Raw genomic sequence first — 17,735 nt, 5'->3', positions numbered from 1 at the left:
TTAGTTCTGTGAGTAGTTGTTTTATATATTTCGGTGTTCCCTGGTTGGGTGCACGTATATTAAGAAGTGTTATTTTTTTGATGTAGTGTCCCCTCTCTCATTATAAAGTGTCCGTCTTTGTCTCTTGTTATCTTTGTTATCTTGGAATCTACTTTGTCAGATATAAGTATGGCTACACTGCTCTTCTGTGGATGTTATTTGCTTGGAGGATCATTTTATACCCTTTTACTTTGAATCTACCTTTGTCTTTGCAGCTTAGATGTGTCTCTTGTCGGCAGCATATGGTTGAGTTTTGTTTTTGATCCACTCTGCTACTCTGTGCCTCTTTATTGGTGAATTCATACCATTTACATTTAGGGTAATTGTTGATGTATGAGGATTTCCTGTAGCCATTTTGTCTCTTGTTTTCTGATAGCTCTGGGTCTCCATTGGTTCTTTTCCTTTGTGTTTCTGTCTGTGGCTTTGCTGTGAGCTGGTTGTTGATGTTAGCTGGCCTCAGAATTTCTCCATGCATAGTTTTCCGGGCGAAAGGCAGTCAACAAGAAAGAAAAATCAATGTAATGCCTTACCTATAAATGTGGAGGAGAAACAAAAGGAAAACAAGCTCTAATAAAATTGCACGTGTACTATGTGAATGCTGGGGGCTGAATGCCCTAGTAGAAAGATGCTGTAGATCAGTGGAAAGGATAAATGCTACAAACAGGACAGGACCCAGTGCTGGGGGTTCAGATGCCAGGGGCAGTGTCAACATTGGTGACTTCCTGTAGTGCTGACAACTTGGTACATTTCTAAACAATACACTGTGGTATCTTTCCTTGTTGTTAATGTTAATTTCATTTCCTGAAAACCCAGTGTATAATTGTATAAAAATTAGTTTTGTGTTTCTGTGTAAAATAGAGTTCAATTCTAGACTCGGATCATTATAAACACTTTTTTTTTTCACCTTCAGGAATGCTGGGTATGTCCTAAGGAAGAAGAGTGGGCTGTAGGAAGCAGGCACATGCCTGACATTTGCAAGACCCAGGGCAAGAGTACAAATGAGGACCCACTACTTGATTAGTAATTAAATATCCATTAAAGAATAGGAAGGCTCAGGGATTTTGGATAACCTATTAAGTTGTGGATTTGATGAAAATAAGTTTCTTGCTCATTTTCTTTGTTTTTATGAGTAATGGGTGAATTTTGTATGGCAAATTTTATTTTTTATTTTCAGCTTTCCCCACTGAGTTCCATGTTAGTATTTTCTTATTTCTGTCACTTCATGATTTGTAATCATTCTCAAAGAGTAAGAAAATAAATGTAATGGTATTCAAAGTGCATGGTTTTTATTTATTGATTTTTTTCCTTGGAGAGATGATGAGAGAGAGAGAGAGAGAGAAAGAGAGAGAAGCATCGATGTGAGAAACATTGATTAGCTACCTCCCATATGCACCCCGGCGGATGATCAAACCTGAACCTGGTATGTGCCTTGATCGGGAATAGAACCTGCCACCTTTTGCTGTACGAGACAATGCTCCAATTAACTGAGTCACACTGGCCAAGGTTGCATCGTTTTTATTTAAATTTTCATCAAAAATTAAACTATGCATAACCCATGCACACGGACAATTAGGTGGTGAAAGCCTGGGGCAGGGGCAGGGGAGGGCTGGAGGGGCTGATGGAGGAAAAGTACGACATATGTAAGACTTTCAACAATAAAGATTTAAACAAAGAAAAAAAGTAAACTAAAGTCGATACAGTATACAAGTTGAAAATGTATTTCATATGCTTTAAAATTAAACTTTTAATTTTGCAATAATTGAAGATTCACGTGCAGTTGTAAGAAATTATAGAGAAAGATTCCCCTGTACCCTTTACCCAAGTTTCCCAATGGTAACGTCTTGCAAAAAGATAGTACAACATCACCACCAGGATACTGACATTGTACAGCCTGGTTGTAGAACATTTCCATCACCACAAGGATCCCTCTGTAGCCACACTCACTTCCCTCCCTCCCCACCCGCTCCTTAACCCCTGGCAGCCACTAATCTCTTTTCCATTTCCACAATTTTGTTATTTCAAGAATGTTATAAAAATGGGACTGGCTTGCCCTAGCCGGTTTGGCTCAGTAGATAGAGCATCGGACTGTGGACTGAAGGGTCCCAGGTTTGATTCTGGTCCAGGGCACATGCCTGGGTTGCAGGCTCAATCCCCAGGAGAGGGCATGCAAGAGGCAGCCGATGATTGGCTGCCTCCTGCACACCCCCTACTGGGGATTCTCTCTTACCATTGATGTTTCTATCTCTCCCTCTCCATTCATTTCTGAAATCAATAAAAATATATATATTTTAAAATGGGACTGGCTTTTTTTTACTCAGTATCATTCTCTGGACATTAATCCAGGTTGTTGTGTGTATTAAGAGTTTGTTCCTTTTTTATTTTTTCATAGTATTGCATGGTATGCATGTACCACAGTTTAACTATTCACCAATGAGTCTGGGTTGTTTCCAGTTTTTTGTTATTATGAATAAAGCTGTTATAAACATTCACGTACAGGTTTCCATGTCAACATTTTGTGGGAGCATTTCTTGGAAAATTTCCCGGAAGTGCAATTGCTAGGTCATGTAGTACTTGCATATTTAGTTTTTTTAAGAAACTGCCAAAATGTGTTCCCAAAGTAGCTGTACTATTTTAGTGATCCACTTTCTCCACAGCCTTGCCAGTATGAGGTGTGTAATCACTTTTTAGTTTAGTGATTGGGATAGGTATGTAGAGTGACACTTCATGTTTTAATTCGTATTCCCCGATGGCTAGTGATGTTGAGCATCTTTCCATGTGCTTTTTTGTCGTCTGTATATCTTGTTTATTTATTCATCTTTTTATTTGAATTCTTTAATAATTTTTTTACTGTTGAGTTATGTGAGTTATTAAAATGTTCTACATATTAATTTTTAAAAAAAATATTTTTATTGATTTCAGAGGGGAAAGGAGAGGGAGAGATAGAAACATCAATGATGAGAGAGAATCATTGATTGGCTGCCTCCTGCACGCCCCCTACTGGCGATTGAGCCTGCAACCTGGGCATGTGCCCTTGACCGTAATCAAACCCGCAGACCAATGCTCTATCCACTGAACCAAACCGGCTAGGGCTACATACTAGTTTTTTATTGGATAGGTAGTTTGCAGATATTTTCTCCTAGTCTGTACTTTGCCTTTTTACCCTCAGCACATAGTCTTTCACAGAGCAAAAATCTTTAATTTTGATGAAGTCCAGCCTTCAGATTTTCCTTTTATGGGTCATGCTTTTGATGTTAACTTTAAGAACTCTTTACCTAGCCCTAGGTCTTGAAGATTTTCTTCTGTGTTTTTTCTAAAAATGTTACAGCTTTTTCCGGCTGGTGGCTCAGTGGTTCAGCATTGACCTATGAACCAGGAGGTCACGGTTCAATTCTGGTCAAGGGCACATGCCTGGGTTGCGGACTTGATCCCCAGTAGGAGGTGTGCAGGAGGCAGCCGATCAATGATTCTCTCTCATTATTGATGTTTCAATCCTCTGTCCCCATTCCATCTCCTTTCCTTTCTGGAATCAATATATATATATATATATATATATATATATATATATATATATATATCCCCAAAGCTGATATCTAATTTCCATCAGTCTGATTCCTAACTCTTGTTTCTTCACTGGTTATGAACTGTCTGTATTTGTGCTGGTGGGTGAGGAGAGAATGATGTCAAAAATTATTTTTCCAACCTCTAACAACCACCTTTGAACCTTTGCTTCCACCTTCTGCTGTGTGCCGGGAGGGTCTTCCCTAAATCCACTAGCACCTAAAAAGTTGATGTTTTCTTCTTTATTACTCTTAAAGCATTCATTCATTTAGACCCGCTATACAGTGTTTAATAACAAAACACAGCATTGCCGCTAGATTCCCATGTACTTAAAGTTATGCCTGTGCCAGGAAAGAGGAGGGATTATGTGTTAGGATAATCATCCTATCTAATAAAAGAGTAATATGCAAATTGACCATACATCTGCTACACCCACAAGCCACGCCCACCAGCCAATCAGGAGTGAGTATGCAAATTAACCCAACAAAATGGCAGCAGCCACGGAACTGGAGAGAGCAGGAGGCTTGAGTTGCCCCCGGCGATGGAGAAAGCCAAGCTCCTGCAGCCCTGGCCTGCCTTGGCCTCCGCTACAAAGTTTCAATTATAGAAGATAAATAAATCCCAACAAAAATGGCTGCGGCCACTGAGTGAACAGGAGGCTTGGCTCCGCTCAAGGCTACAAAGTTTCAATTATAGAAGTTAAATAAATCCCAGATACCAGGGCCTCCGCTTGGGTCGCTGGGGGGGCGTGGCCAGCCTGCAAACCACCACAGGCCCCTCGCCCAGGCCACCCCACTTCCCAAGGGAACCCCCACCCTGATCCAGGACACCCTTCAGGGCAAACCAGCTGGCCCCCACCCCCACCCGTGCACCAGGCCTCTATCCTATCTAATAAAAGAGTAATATGCAAATTGACCATCACTCCAACACACAGGATGGCTGCCCCCATGTGGTCAAAGATGGCTGCCCCCATGTGGACATAAGATGGCTGCCACAAGATGGCCAGCAGGGGAGGGCAGTTGGGAGGGACCAGGCCTGCAAGGGAGGGCAGTTGGGGGCGATCAAGCCTGCAGGGGAGGGCAGTTGGGGGGGACAAGGCCGGCAGAGGAGGGAAGTTGGGAGCAATCAAGCCTGCAGGGAAAGGCAGTTGGGGGAGACCCAGGCCTGCAGGGGAGAGCAGTTGGGGGGGACCAGGCCTGCAGGGGAGGGTAGTTAGGGGCAAACAGGCTGGCAGGGGAGCAGTTAGGCATCAATCAGGCTAGCAGGGGAGTGGCTAGGGGGTGATCAGGCTGGCAGGCAGAAGCAGTTAGGGGCAATCAGGAAGGCAGGCAGGCGAGCAGTTGGGAGCCAGCAGTCCTGGATTGTGAGAGGGATGTCCGACTGCCCATTTAGGCCCGGTCCTACCGGGATCGGGCCTAAACGGGCAGTCGGACATTCCTTGAGAGGTCCCAGATTGGAGAGAGTGCAAGCTGGGCTGAGGAACACACTTCCCCATGCACAAATATCGTGCACCAGGCCTCTAGTACTTAGATAAACTGCAGGGATGATGATGTTATGTTAGCAGCAATGGGTGTGTATGCTGGTAACTAACTGGTGCCTGCTAACTGGAACAGGAAAGGTGCACTGTCAATACCAGGGCAGGGGTCAGTGTTAAAACCTAGGCTCCAGGACCAGCACTGAAGATGGAAGGCAAGCACGCTTCCCACGGTGCTGCCCTTCCTGTTAGGCCGGCTCTGACCCAAGCGTCTGCGCTAATCCATCTTTCCTAAGAGGATGACCATGGGTGCTGCGCCTTCATTTCAGCCTTGTTCCTGGTTAGAAAGATGTGGCCTGGCCAGTGCCCTGGGCTCTCCTGGGGGCGAGGAGAAAAGGGAAGGACACATGGATTCTCACCATAGGACAAGTTTTATGTTTCAGAAGAATGTTCTGCTTTTCTGGTTCTATGTAATCATCACACTAGATGGAAGGGAAACAGGAGTTCCCACTGAACTCATGGGGTATGAAAGTTCCAGGCCTTGAACTTGACCGTGACCTCCAGCAATGTTCACATCCCTCCATGAAAACATGGTCAGGTCTGCTCTCCGGTGCTGCTTTTCCTGGCTGCCACACACAGTAGGCTTTCAGAGTTGTATTCTCTCTTCTGGAAAGTTTATTTGGAGGATTGAGCTTGCCATTGAATTATCTTTGCTTGTGAATTGATTCCAATTTAATACTGTGGAAAGTATTTTCCCTAAGCAAAGTGCAGTACAGATGGTCAGAGTAGAAGTGTGTGCTGTTGATACCTCCCCTGCCCCCAGCTGAACTTGCTCAGATTTTCTTAACGCTGTTTGGATGGGATACTTATCTCTATTTGATCAACCCCAAAGACAGCCCAGTTGTGGTGATTTTATGATGTGGGAATTAGTTTTGGAACATTAAATCAAGACATTTGTAATAAATTAGATCAACATATATTTGATAATCTATGTGCAGGAAAACTGTATGTGGGGTTGATGCCAGAGAAACAAAAAACAAGATTTGGACACAGTCAGTGGGGACAGCACGACTGTAGGAAAAGCTTCAGGGAAGCACAGACGGCGCTTCGTTCTGTCCTTCCTGCCACATCTCAGCTCTGTGGCCTGGTCAGTCCCCGCCACCACCACTGCTACCACTGGAGTAGCCATGTCTGCGGACTTTGAAATGAAAGCAAGTGAAAGAGACCCTGAACAGTTTGGCTTGTTTTCCGTGATTTTTTCTTGGTGCTCCCAGTGATGTCTCTGTCATTGCAGGCACTTAGAAACCATTCCTTTAAAATGTTGTCCTATCGACCGCCAGTCTTTTGTCAGGCAAAACTTTTTTAAGAAATATCTTTTTATTGATTTTAGAGAAAAAGGAAGGGAGAGGGAGAGTAGATAGAAACATCTATCAGCTGCTGCCTCCTGCACGCCCCCTACTGGGGATGGAGCCTGCAACCTGGGCATGTGCCGTGACTGGGAATGGAACCGGGATCTTCTGGTACACAGGTGACATTCAACCCACTGAGCCACACCATCTAGGGCTGTCAGGTATAACTTTTTAAACTTTATTCGTTTTTTGAATAGGTAATACAATCCACATGGTTCAAGATGTAAAGGGTACGGTGACAGGTTTTGCTCCTAACCCTGTCTGGCAGGAACTGCCCCGTGTGGAGGGAGGCTCCCCTTCCTGCACCAGCCGCATAAACGGACATGTGTTCCGCACGCATGCTGGTTCCCTGAGCAGTGCGTTTTGGAGACCATTCCATATCAACGAGCCTCTTTGTTATGGGTGGCATCTCTGGCACTGCTCCAGCATGTCTCAGTGGTGACTGACAGCAGTTCGTGGCCTTGTTCACTGGGTAGCCAGTGTTGTGTGTGTAATGTCCCTGGGCCAGGAACTTTAAGCTCATTAGGTGATTTTCTTGGATTTCAGTTTCCTCTTCCTATGGTTTGACCTACCCTTTCCAGGGCATAGGCCATTTGGGGGGTATATGTGTGAGAGAAGACAGAAACACCGGCAGAGCTGCAGGAACAGGCAGGTTGCTTGTGTCCCTACCATTTTCAACACACCTCCGCTCCTTCACAGGATTAGCTCTCAGACCATTTTCTGATAGGTTTCAGTGAACCTCATATTCATCCAAGTCAGTGTGTTGTTTTTCAGGTTTTTAAAATATATATATTTTTATTGGTTTCAGAGAGTAAGGGAGAAAAAGAGAGAAATAGAAACATCAATGATTAGACAGAATCATTGATTGGCTGCCTCCTGCACGTCCCCCACTGGGGATCGAGCCCGCAACCTGGGAATGTGCCCTTGACCGGAATTGAACCTGGGACCCTTCAGTCTGCAGGCCAATGCTCTATCCACTGAGCAAAACCAGCTAGGGCCATTTCCCAGTTTTTATACATGCCCTCATGTCTGCCTGAGCGCATCGAGGACACCTGTGCAGTCACCCTGCAGCTTCAGGAAGCCCGTCAGTGTCCATTGTTCATGGGGTCAGATCTCCACCTTGGAGAAGCATCCTGTGTGACCGGCAAGCCATGAGCCTCTCTGAGCGTGTTCCGTGTCTGTAAGACACTCAGCTCAGGAGTTGTAGGATGAAATGAAATGGTATATGTGAGGAACCAAGAGCAGAACCTGAAATGTAGATACTTTTATAAAATGTGATTTTCCTCTCAAACCATCTTCCTAAACAGAATCTCCTACTTAGGAATTATAGTAATTAAAACGAAAATCCACCTTGGCCAGTGTGGATCAGTGGGGAGGGCAATCGATCAATGTTTCTCTCCAATATCGAGGTTTCTCTCTCTCTAAAATCAATAAAGACATAAAAAAAAAAAAAAAAAAAGAAAACCTACCTGCCTTAGATGCTGGGGCATTTTATTCAGACTCCTTCAGCTTTGCTTTCCTAACATGATTTGGTTTTTTTTCCTTCCAAAGTTATCATTTTGTCAACCAGTTCCTTTTCTGGTCCAAAGTAAACTTTTCCTCCCTGGCCTGTTTGGCTCAGTGGATGGAGTGTCATGTACTGAAGGGTCCCATGTTCTATTTCAGTTAAGGGCACGTATCTTGGTTGCAGGCTTGATCCCTAGCCCTGGTCAGGGTGCATGAGGGAGGCAACCAATCAACATGTCGCTCTGTCTCTCCCCTGCCCTTGCCCTCTCTCTAAAAGTCAATGAGAAAATATTCTTGGGTGAGGATTAAAAAATAAATAAATAAACTTTTCCTTTTGGTTCCAAGTGTTAAAATTAGGGCCACACTTTGACATAATATATGGAAGAATGTTCTAATAGCCACAGAAGTTCAGAGAGGTGTGTTGCTGTAGGAAAGAATTTCCCATTATTGCTAGAGAAATATTGATTCTAAGCTGAATAGCTCCGAGGTGCAGAGGTAGGGTGATAGGATTAGATGATCTTCTTAAAGTCCTTTCCGACCCCGAAGGCATTGCTGTTAAGGTCAAATACCTTTTCTTTGACATCTTCTCTTGTCTCCTTCCATGTGGGAGCCACAAGATTACAAGGTAGACAAGGTTCCTGATTACTCCCAAACCTGCACCTCTGCCCCAACTTGCACCCTGCATTCTGGAAACACTCCAGCTATTTGCTGGAAATGCCTTGTGGATATTCTGCATGTGCGTACATCCATTCATTCCTTTCAAGAAGTTCGAGTGTCTGGTGTTTTCCAAGCATTTTCTAGGTGCTAGGGATGCAGCAATGAACAAAACAATGGAAGCTTCTGCTTTTCTGGAGTTTACATTGCTGTCTCATTGAATTTGTCTAAATGAAGCTCACCACCCTTATTGCAGAGTTGCTTACCTGCTTCCTGTAGCATCTGGACTTAGAGCGTGACTGCAGTGTCACTTTTCTTCACCTAGAAAAATTCCCTTGTCACTTTGTCAGTTTCCTTTCCTTTAGTGTGATTGTCTTTTCAGCCACATCTTTTCCATGCCTTTTCATCTGCTCTGGGTTCCCCTAACCCACCCAGCATCACATCCCTCACCTACAGCCCCGAGGCTTCCTGGCTGGAGGGGCGCTGCTAGTAATGCTCACTCCACACTCTTCTGTGCTGTGAGATTGGGATCTATTTGCATCAACTAATGGGCAAAGTTAGTTAAATCACGGAACCCTAAAAATGTAACAGGTACTTTAAATATGTTATTTTCACCTAAAACATACAACTGTTTATTCTCCCATCTTCGGTTCTAGGGCCAAGGCATTTTCTTAAAGCAGACCTGTTGCTTGGGGTTCCCTCACGTCTTTCCACGCTTGCAATACATCTGCCATGATTTTCAGTATTAATTTCTCTCAACAGGAATGAGAACTTGTGTCCTTCAGAAGAAAACCGTGCAGAATCCTTTCACATACTTACAAATGGTCCCCTGATCTTTACAGTTGCTTCTTTTGCTTCACACATTTTCCAATGACTTGCCTTCATTGAGTCTTTTCAAAGTATGCAACGTGGCTTTTAAAGAAACTGTCTCTCTTTATGCTCCTATTTCATTGGTTTACATAGTAATTAAGTTATGTAAATAAAATCATTAGTACAATTAGCATAACAAGCTTGGAACAGATACCCCTGACTCTTCTTGAGCAGACAACCCAAATGGTGGGAGCAGGCGATACCACCATTTATTAATGGTGATAAATGTCATGGAGTTCAACAAAGCAGAGAAATATATGCATTAAGGGTCTGGTTTACTATTCAATGTGGTGCAACAAGAGAAGCCCCTCTGAATACAATGGCATTTGACCAGAAAATCCCAGAAGTGTGAGAGCATGAGCTATATCGTCTATGAAATGTAGGAATGTGGTGGAAGAGCATTCTAGGCAGAAGGAACAGCGAGTGCCCAGGCCTTTAGGTGGGAACATGCTTCACATATTTGAGGAGAGGAGCCCACCCTACCCACCAGAATATTCGTCTTGCCTAGGCGTTGTCAGTGTCTTATTGAAATGGGTGTGTTGGCTGGTTTGGTTTTCTGTAAAATGTCAGGTAGAGGGTGTAGAAGAGTGCAGAGTTTGTATTAACAGAGTAATTTTTACAAATCACAGTTTTCCTCAGGCCACTTCTATGCTCACACCCCTCCGGGCCCTCCTCATTGGGTGAGAAGCAAGAGCAAACCTCTGCCTTGCCCAGCGAGACCCCACTGCAGCCCGCTCAGTCTCCTGCTCACTCGTGCCTTGAGCTCCAGTCCTGGGCTAAGGCGGTTTGTTCTTTGAACACACTTCGGACTTTTTCACAATCAAGCCCTTGTTCGCTCTGATAAACAAAGACAGGGCCCTGCTGCTGGGGCCTGCGTGTCCAGGATGCGCATGTCCATGCCTGGCACCGCCCTCCCTCTGCCCCTGCCCCTGCCCCTCTGCCACTTGGACACTGACAGAGGCTGTTCAGCATGAAAGGATCAGCTGGGCAGCACCTCCTTTAGCAAGCCTTTCTGGACCTCACAACAGGATGCGCTTTGTCCTTTTCAAACATCTTCTGTAGCGCTGCCTTCGGGTTTCTTTTCCGATGCTTCCTATGTCCCGCCGTGCACTGTTGCTGTTTCCTGCCCTAGAAGTTCTCTTGCTTTGGGTGGAACCCAGTTTGTTGGACCTGCTGGCAGCACATTCAATAAGCAAGCACATCCTGAGCATGGCTGATGTTTCTCTTTTTCCCCTTAATCTCATCTTCTTTAAAGTCCTTATCTTTCTGGCCTTGATTCCTGGCAGCAAACCCCACTCAACTTCAAATGCACTAACTAATTTGGAGTGGGGATGGGGCTTCTTTTAGTTCAGAAATAATACGTGATCTTGGAGCCTTATCCATATATCTCTCTTGACTTAAAAAAAATCCAGCCTTATTGAACTATAACTTACCATAAAATTCACCCATTTAAAATGTGCTATCCAATGCTTTTAGTAAATTTGCCGAGTTATAACTATCCACAACTAAGTTTCAGAACATTTCCATCACTCCATAAGGTGCTTCGGCCATTTCCAGCCACTGCCTGTTTTGCCGCCAGCGCCCACACCACGAACCTGCTTCTGTCTTTCTAGATCCTCCTCCCTTGACTTCTCTGTCCCTTTTCCAGCATTGGAGTGTTTTTAGCAATATACATGCTATCTGCCTGAGGAACTTTTCATGTGAGTAAGTTACTCAACTTTGTTACCCTGTCTTATTCTTTCTTCCCACATTTACGTTTCTTTTGGTTTTCTTTGTGTGAACTTAGTTTAGCAAGTTGGCCCTTAGCTAATTAAGATTGTTAAGGGCCTTGGCCGGTTTGGCTCAGTGAATAGAGCATCGGCTTATGGACTGAAGGGTCCTGGGTTTGATTCTGGTCAAGGGCACATGTCCAGGTTGTGGGCTTGATCCCCAGTGGGGGGCGTGTAGGAGGCAGCCAGTCAATTATTATCTCTCATCATTGATGTTTCTATCTCTCTCTCCCTCTCCCTTCCTCTCTGAAATCCACAAAAAAAATATTAAAAAAAAAGAAAGTTGAGGTTCCCCCCCCCCCCTTTTGAGTAGTGTCATGTACAAAACAGATATGTAAGCCCCTCTAAGGCATGGAAAAGTACAAAGAAAGTTAAAGCATGATCCAGAACACCAGCTCAGAAGCAACCAGTGTTAACCGATTGATGGCGATTATCTTTCCAAACATCTCTCTCAGCAGTGATACAGCTATAAAGACACTGATTGATGTAGGTACCAAGCCGGAGGAGGCAGCTTTGGTTGCCATAGGAATCCAAGCCAGAGATGGGCATCTTTGAGAGGAGGCCTGTAGTTCTCATGAAACGTGTACTCTAGAGGAGAGACAATAAACCAATAAACAAATAAATACATAGTATACTAAATGGTGATAAATGTCATGGAGTTCAACAAAGCAGAGAAATATATGCATTAAGGGTCTGGTTTACTATTCAATGTGGTGCAACAAGAGAAGCCCCTCTGAATACAATGGCATTTGACCAGAAATCCCAGAAGTGTGAGAGCATGAGCCATATCGTCATGAAATGTAGGAATGTGGTGGAAGAGCATTCTAGGCAGAAGGAACAGCGAGTGCCCAGCCTTTAGGTGGGAACATGGTTCACATATTTGAGGAACAGCAAGAAGGCAACTGTAGCAAAAGCAATGTGAGAGGGAGAAAGTGAGTCCACTGATCGGGGGTGAGGGCCCGGGGGACAATTATTCAGGGCCTTGGAGCCATTGTAAGGGCTTTGGGTTTTCCTCCCAGTGAGGCAGAAAGCTATTAGAGCTTTGTTAAGTGGAGGTGTGATATAATTTGACCAGGTTTTAGAAGCATCACTCTGTTACCTAAAGAACAGACTATAGAGAGGCAGGGATAGAGGAAGGGAGACTGGTTAGGAGGCAGTTGCAGAAATCCTGGTAGGAGATGGCCATGGCTTGGACCAGATGGTAGCAGTGGAAGTGGTGAGAAATGCTGAGATATGATGGCATTCACAATATATATTCCAACATAATCCATTTATGGAGATGGAGAAGACTATGTGAAACATCTATGGGAGAAGAATCAAGAATTTGTTTTTGTTCCAGTTAAATTGGAGATGCCTATTAAGACATTTAAGTGGAGTGTCAAGAAGGTAGTTGGGTAAATGAATCTGGATTTCAGAAGAGAGGATTGGAGATATATAGGTGGTATTTAAAAGCTACAAGTTGGATGTGATGGCCAAGTTAGACAGAGAAGAGATGACCAAGTTGGATAGAGATGACTGAGCATTAGGGCACTCCAGGGGAAGATGAGAACAGAGAATGGACCATAGTGTTCAAGTGATGCAGGAGATAGAACCAGCCATTCCACTCATGATTTTATTAAATGTTTTTCACAGCAAGATTTAGTTAGTTCTGTTTTTACTGTGAGATTAACTATGAAAGCTATTCAGGGTAATTTCCATAAGTTAGTCATTTCTGATTGCAGCAAAACAGTTACCACTTAGGATTGGTATGCATTTTTATTAGCCATCTTGGATAATCGGCAAGTCTTTGTTAAAGCGTTTTTTTTTTCTTCATCTCCTCCTCCTCAAGAGTTGCTTGTACGTCCATTCACTCATGTACTCCACAAATAGTTATTAAGCGCCTGTTCTGTGCCAACCCTAGGTTTTTTTGTTCTCATAGATCTAACTTATCACGCACAGGATTTTGCCTTTCAGGTGTACTTGGCTTCAGCCTCCCGCAGTGGGGTTTTTCCAGCCTTGTCTCTCTGCAGTTCTTAGAGCCGGCAGTGGAGGCCCGGAGTCGGTCAGCTGGGCGTCCCGCCCACGCCTGGAGGGGACTCCGGACACTCCAGAGATATGCAGATGAGGTGGGCGGGCCGCGCCCGATGGCGTTGTGGATCGAAGTGGGCGGGCAGAATGCAGATGAGGGGGTGGGGCTCGCCTGCGCGCCCGGAGCCGCTCGGCGAGCGGCCGCCGGGAACTGGTAGGCGCCCGGCCCTTTCTTTGACTGGAGTGGACCCGCCGGACGCTGCCGCTTGGTCCGCGGGAGCCGGCTTGAGCCGCCGCGCGGTGGCAGGGTCCGAGGCCGGCCAGCCGGCCGCTGCCGAGTCGGCTGAGCATGGGCAACCACCTGGGGCGGCCCGAGGATCCCGAACCAGGTCAGTGCGGTCGGCGGGGGTCGCGCTGCGCCCCTTCCCTGGCGGCGCCCTTCCCCCACAGCTCCCGGCGGCGCAGCCCCCGCCCGCGGCGCCCGGGCGAGTGGAGAGATGAAGTTGCCTGCCGGAGTCTTGACGCGCCGGTGGGCTTGTGAAATTACCTGCGCTGCTCCGCGACCAGGAAATGCCACTCCTGTAAACACGGACCTGGAGCCCGGGTCCGGCCGCGAGCGGGGCGGGAAGGAGCCTGGTTCGTGGCCGCACCCGCGGGCCGGGCGGGCGGGGAGGGGGCGGGTGCCGGGTGGCTCTCGTGGTGGACTCCACTGGCCCCCCTGCCTGCCGCCCGGACAGGTCTCCTGTCCGTGTGTAGGCAGTTCTTGCAGACTTTCTAGGCATTTCCACGGAAAGTAGGACTTGGCGTCGTTTTTGGTTCATTGTCCATCTCGCAGCGCATCGTTTGCGTATCACCCACTTTCTGGAGCCCGTGGAAGGTGGTGACCCATCAGCAGATCTGTTACTCATCGTCAGACCGAGGGCTTGATCGGGGCTGGTTTTTACTCAGAACATCCTGTGCTTATTCTGGGATACCTAAAACTCCTCCAGCTTATCAACTCCCCGCAGAAATTAAGCGAGCGTGTTGGAGAGTCAGCTGGGCTCTAGTTTTTGTCCTGGCCTCCAGCACAGATTTAAATGCTGAAAACCACGGGGTTGCTTTGAAAAACAAAGCGGAACATTTATATGCTGTCACATGAAACAAATGGGATTTAATTTAGCCTAAAAAGATTGCATCGTGGCTGATGGGGGAGAGATGGTCGACCTGGGTCCCGGGGTTGCAGGTGACAGGCATGTGCTCCCTGTGACAGCCAGAAGTCGGAAGCATTCTTCAAGGGGGTAACTTTTACATTTGAATTCGACTGAGGAAATGAAGTTCTGAGAGATGAAGCAATTAGTCCAAGAGACTTATTCCTTGAATTGGGAACAGTTTTGTGATGATGACCTTGGTCCTTAGCTTCAGCTCTTGGCTCACCGAATGGCCCCGGTCCTTGGGCCGGGCTGGGCTGAGGTGGTGCCATCCTGGCAGTTGTGGTACATTGGACTGTACAACACCGGGATCAGAAACTTCGCCACATGGGAATACTGTGAAGAAAAGTTTTACAGATGGGGTTACTGCATAGATTACATAGGAGTCACTCTAACATGCAGCATTTATCCAAATTTCTTTGGGTAGAGTAACCAGTATTTGCAAAATAATGTCTTTGTCATAACAGCCCTGTGATAAACTGTTAGGTAAAGGATATGTAACATTTAAAAACACCTCTCATTAGTACACAACTGCCCAGGTATTGTGGAAACCCTGGTGTATTATTTTCTTTGTGTCAAAATTGTGAAGAGAGCGTCCCCCTTGTGAGAGCTTTTAAGAGTTCCTTGGGTGCTTGTGTTCTGATTTCTAAGTGACTGTGCTTTTTAAAGCACTGATGGATGGGACACGGAAAGGAGACTTTTATGCCAGTAACTTTTTATTGCATCTTTCAAAGGGTGCATATCATTTCAGAATGGAAACTCCGGCTGCAAATAAGATTAGAAAATCTTAGGAAAGACTTTATTTTTTATTATTTATTTACTTATTTATTTATTTTAATCCTCACCCGAGGATACTTTTCTATTGATTTTTAGAGAGAGTGGAAGAGAGAGGGAAAGACAGAGAAACAAACACATCGATTGGTTGCCTTCCACAGGAGCCCCTACTAGGGCCCGGGCCAGGGAGAAGCCTGCAACTGAGGTAAATGCCCTTGACTGCCCTTCGGTCCACAGCCCGACGCTCTAGCCACTGAGCGAATCTAGCTAGGGCTAGGAAAGACTAAATGCTGGACTCTAGTTGGCTGAAAGTGTGAGTATAATTTTAATTGGTCTCTCAATGCTGTGTGAAATGCTACAGGATACATCAATGAAATCCTAGAAATGAGTTTTGTTAAAGCTCAAGGTATCTTCAATCTGCTGTACTATGGGGGCTGGGATAAGGCAGTTATGCTTTGGACTAGAATCAGAACAAGTGCTTCAATGGGTCATCAGAGCAAGGGGCCCAACGATTAGTGGTACAGGTAGAGGTAAGTAGAGGGAGGCTGGATGAGGCAAGGGCATCACCCACGTTTTGATTTTTACACAGTTTCTGTATTGTGTCAGTTTTGTTCTTTCAGAAACCCTTAAACAGAATTAGGAATGACTGAGGTTTATTAGAGAATAATACTCGAGAAAGACAAAAGAGGTGGGAAGCAGAATTAGGCCAGGAAAGCTTTAGACCAGCGGTCGCCAACCAGTGGTCCTCGGACCACTGCTGGTCCGCAAGGTTGGTGACCGCTGCTTTAGACCATGATGCAGATCCAACACTTAAAGGAAAAGGGGGAGGCAGCAGGTTTGGGCAGGGAGATCCTCAGAGCAAACTGCCTGTTCGAGGAGCCCCAGGTCGGGCAGAAATGGTCAGTCCCAGTCCTCTTGCTGTGGTCAGTCACAGCTGGAGGCTGCCTGAAAAGAATGTGCCTTCAGCTCAAAGGCAAGTGGAGTCCTAGGATCCGGTGGCACTAACTCGCAGTCCTGCAGCTGAAGGCCACATTTTTTCTTGAATAGAGATCCAAGTGGCACACCTCATGGCGGCATCCACACGACCTCAGTTGCTTGGGCAGGGGTGGTGGTGGTCTATTTAAAATCCTCATCTTAAATCTCCCCCAGCCCCTTTGCTTAAAAGAGTTGGAATTGCCCCATCTCTTCCTGGTGGGAGCGCCTCATGCCCTGTGGCCGCACCTGAGGCAGAAGGCAAGTTCCCAGCCGCTGTCTCTTTTCTAGCCCTGCTGTTGGCTGTGGTAGCAGCAAGATTCCTCTTTGGTGGTGATTGCGATCCTCTGAGTTGGGTCATTGTGACTTACTCTGGTATTGTAGAATGGACAAGAGAAATGGATCAAGTGAAAGATATGAAACCTTGCATGAATGAGGGCAGCTGGAATCAGAACATGTGGATGACCACATCTTTTACTTAGAAGGTCCCAGGTAACAGTCCTTCAGTATCCAACCAGGTTGTCGGTGTTTGTGTTGTCAGCGAGGCTGCTGGGTGCAGTTGTGCAGGTTGTGCACTGTGTAAAGGCATCTGGGAAAAGGGATGAGTGGGCCCAAGTGAGGCTGCAGCGATCCAGAGGAAAGGGTGCCATTTTGCACTTTCGCCTTTTTGTAGTCACACAAAGGTGCCCAGTATGCTAAAGAGGCCTTAGTAGGTGAGCTTAGATTTTCCCCACTATCACTGCTAGCTGCTGCTTTTATTTTTTTCCACGACCATTGTTTGTTATAAACGTGAACCCAGATAGGCTCATCTGTACTCATTCTGGTAGTGAGCACAGCCACCAGGACCTCCCCAGCGTTTTGCATTCACAGTGATGAAGATCAGCGACCAGCAGGGTCTGGTCATCCTGGATGAGGACGTCTCTGAGCTCTTTCTTGGAAGCCTCATCCACATGTTTCTGGTAGTGAGCCACCAGGGCTTCGGAGAGGGACTGCCAGATTGCATAAATCTGGGCCACACCGCCACCACCTCCATGGAGACCGAGATGTCCACACTGGTAAATTGCTCCTTCCCAGAAGGAGTTTGTATTGCAGTGTGTGCACTGGGGCATCTCCAGGGGCCGCCCTTCACCTTGATGAGGTTGGGCCTGTGTGCATATGCCTGGCTGTGGCCATCTTCTGCAGTGGCAGACCTGCAGGGACTGCAGAAGACCCTGGGGTGGCTTGCAGAAGACCCAGGGCGAGCCTGCACAAGAGATCCTCCCGTGCAGCCCTGACACTGGGAAAGCTCACTACTAGCTTCTTACTATTTGCCTTAAATTTGCATGTATGTGTTTAAGCAGTGAATTTTTTCATTTGGGGGATGTTTCTTTGTCTCCCCATTTTGGCTGCCTCCCTGTGTTTGTTTCTATGCATTGGGTAGAGCTGTTACATCTCCCTGTCTTGGGAGAGTGGCCTTGTGCAGTAGGTGTCCTGTGGGCTCATGATCACCTGAGCTGGGTGCTCCAGGCGTGTCTGT

The 17,735-nt window shown here is 46.2% G+C and overlaps 1 protein-coding gene across 17 annotated transcripts in view; it reads left to right on the top strand.

Annotated features, from left to right (window-relative positions):
• SPECC1 (sperm antigen with calponin homology and coiled-coil domains 1) overlaps window positions 1–17,735 on the top strand; it is a 291,359-nt gene that overhangs the window by 107,466 nt on the left and 166,158 nt on the right. For 4 of the 17 annotated variants that reach the window (XM_080680994.1, XM_080680993.1, XM_080680999.1 and 1 more), the window contains exon 1: window positions 13,438–13,675. The exons of 12 other annotated variants lie outside the window; for them this stretch is intronic. In XM_080680994.1, the coding sequence (XP_080537120.1) occupies window positions 13,636–13,675 (40 nt within the window). In that variant the 5' untranslated portion in view covers window positions 13,438–13,635. Of the gene's footprint in view, window positions 1–13,437; window positions 13,676–17,735 lie in introns of those variants that run through there. One more of the 17 variants, XM_080681000.1, reaches the window with a different exon arrangement.

The sequence above is a fragment of the Plecotus auritus genome (assembly GCF_963455305.1).
Source record: "Plecotus auritus genome assembly, chromosome: 7".
Taxonomy (NCBI): domain Eukaryota; kingdom Metazoa; phylum Chordata; class Mammalia; order Chiroptera; family Vespertilionidae; genus Plecotus; species Plecotus auritus.
This window is presented reverse-complemented; position numbering and strand designations above follow the sequence as displayed.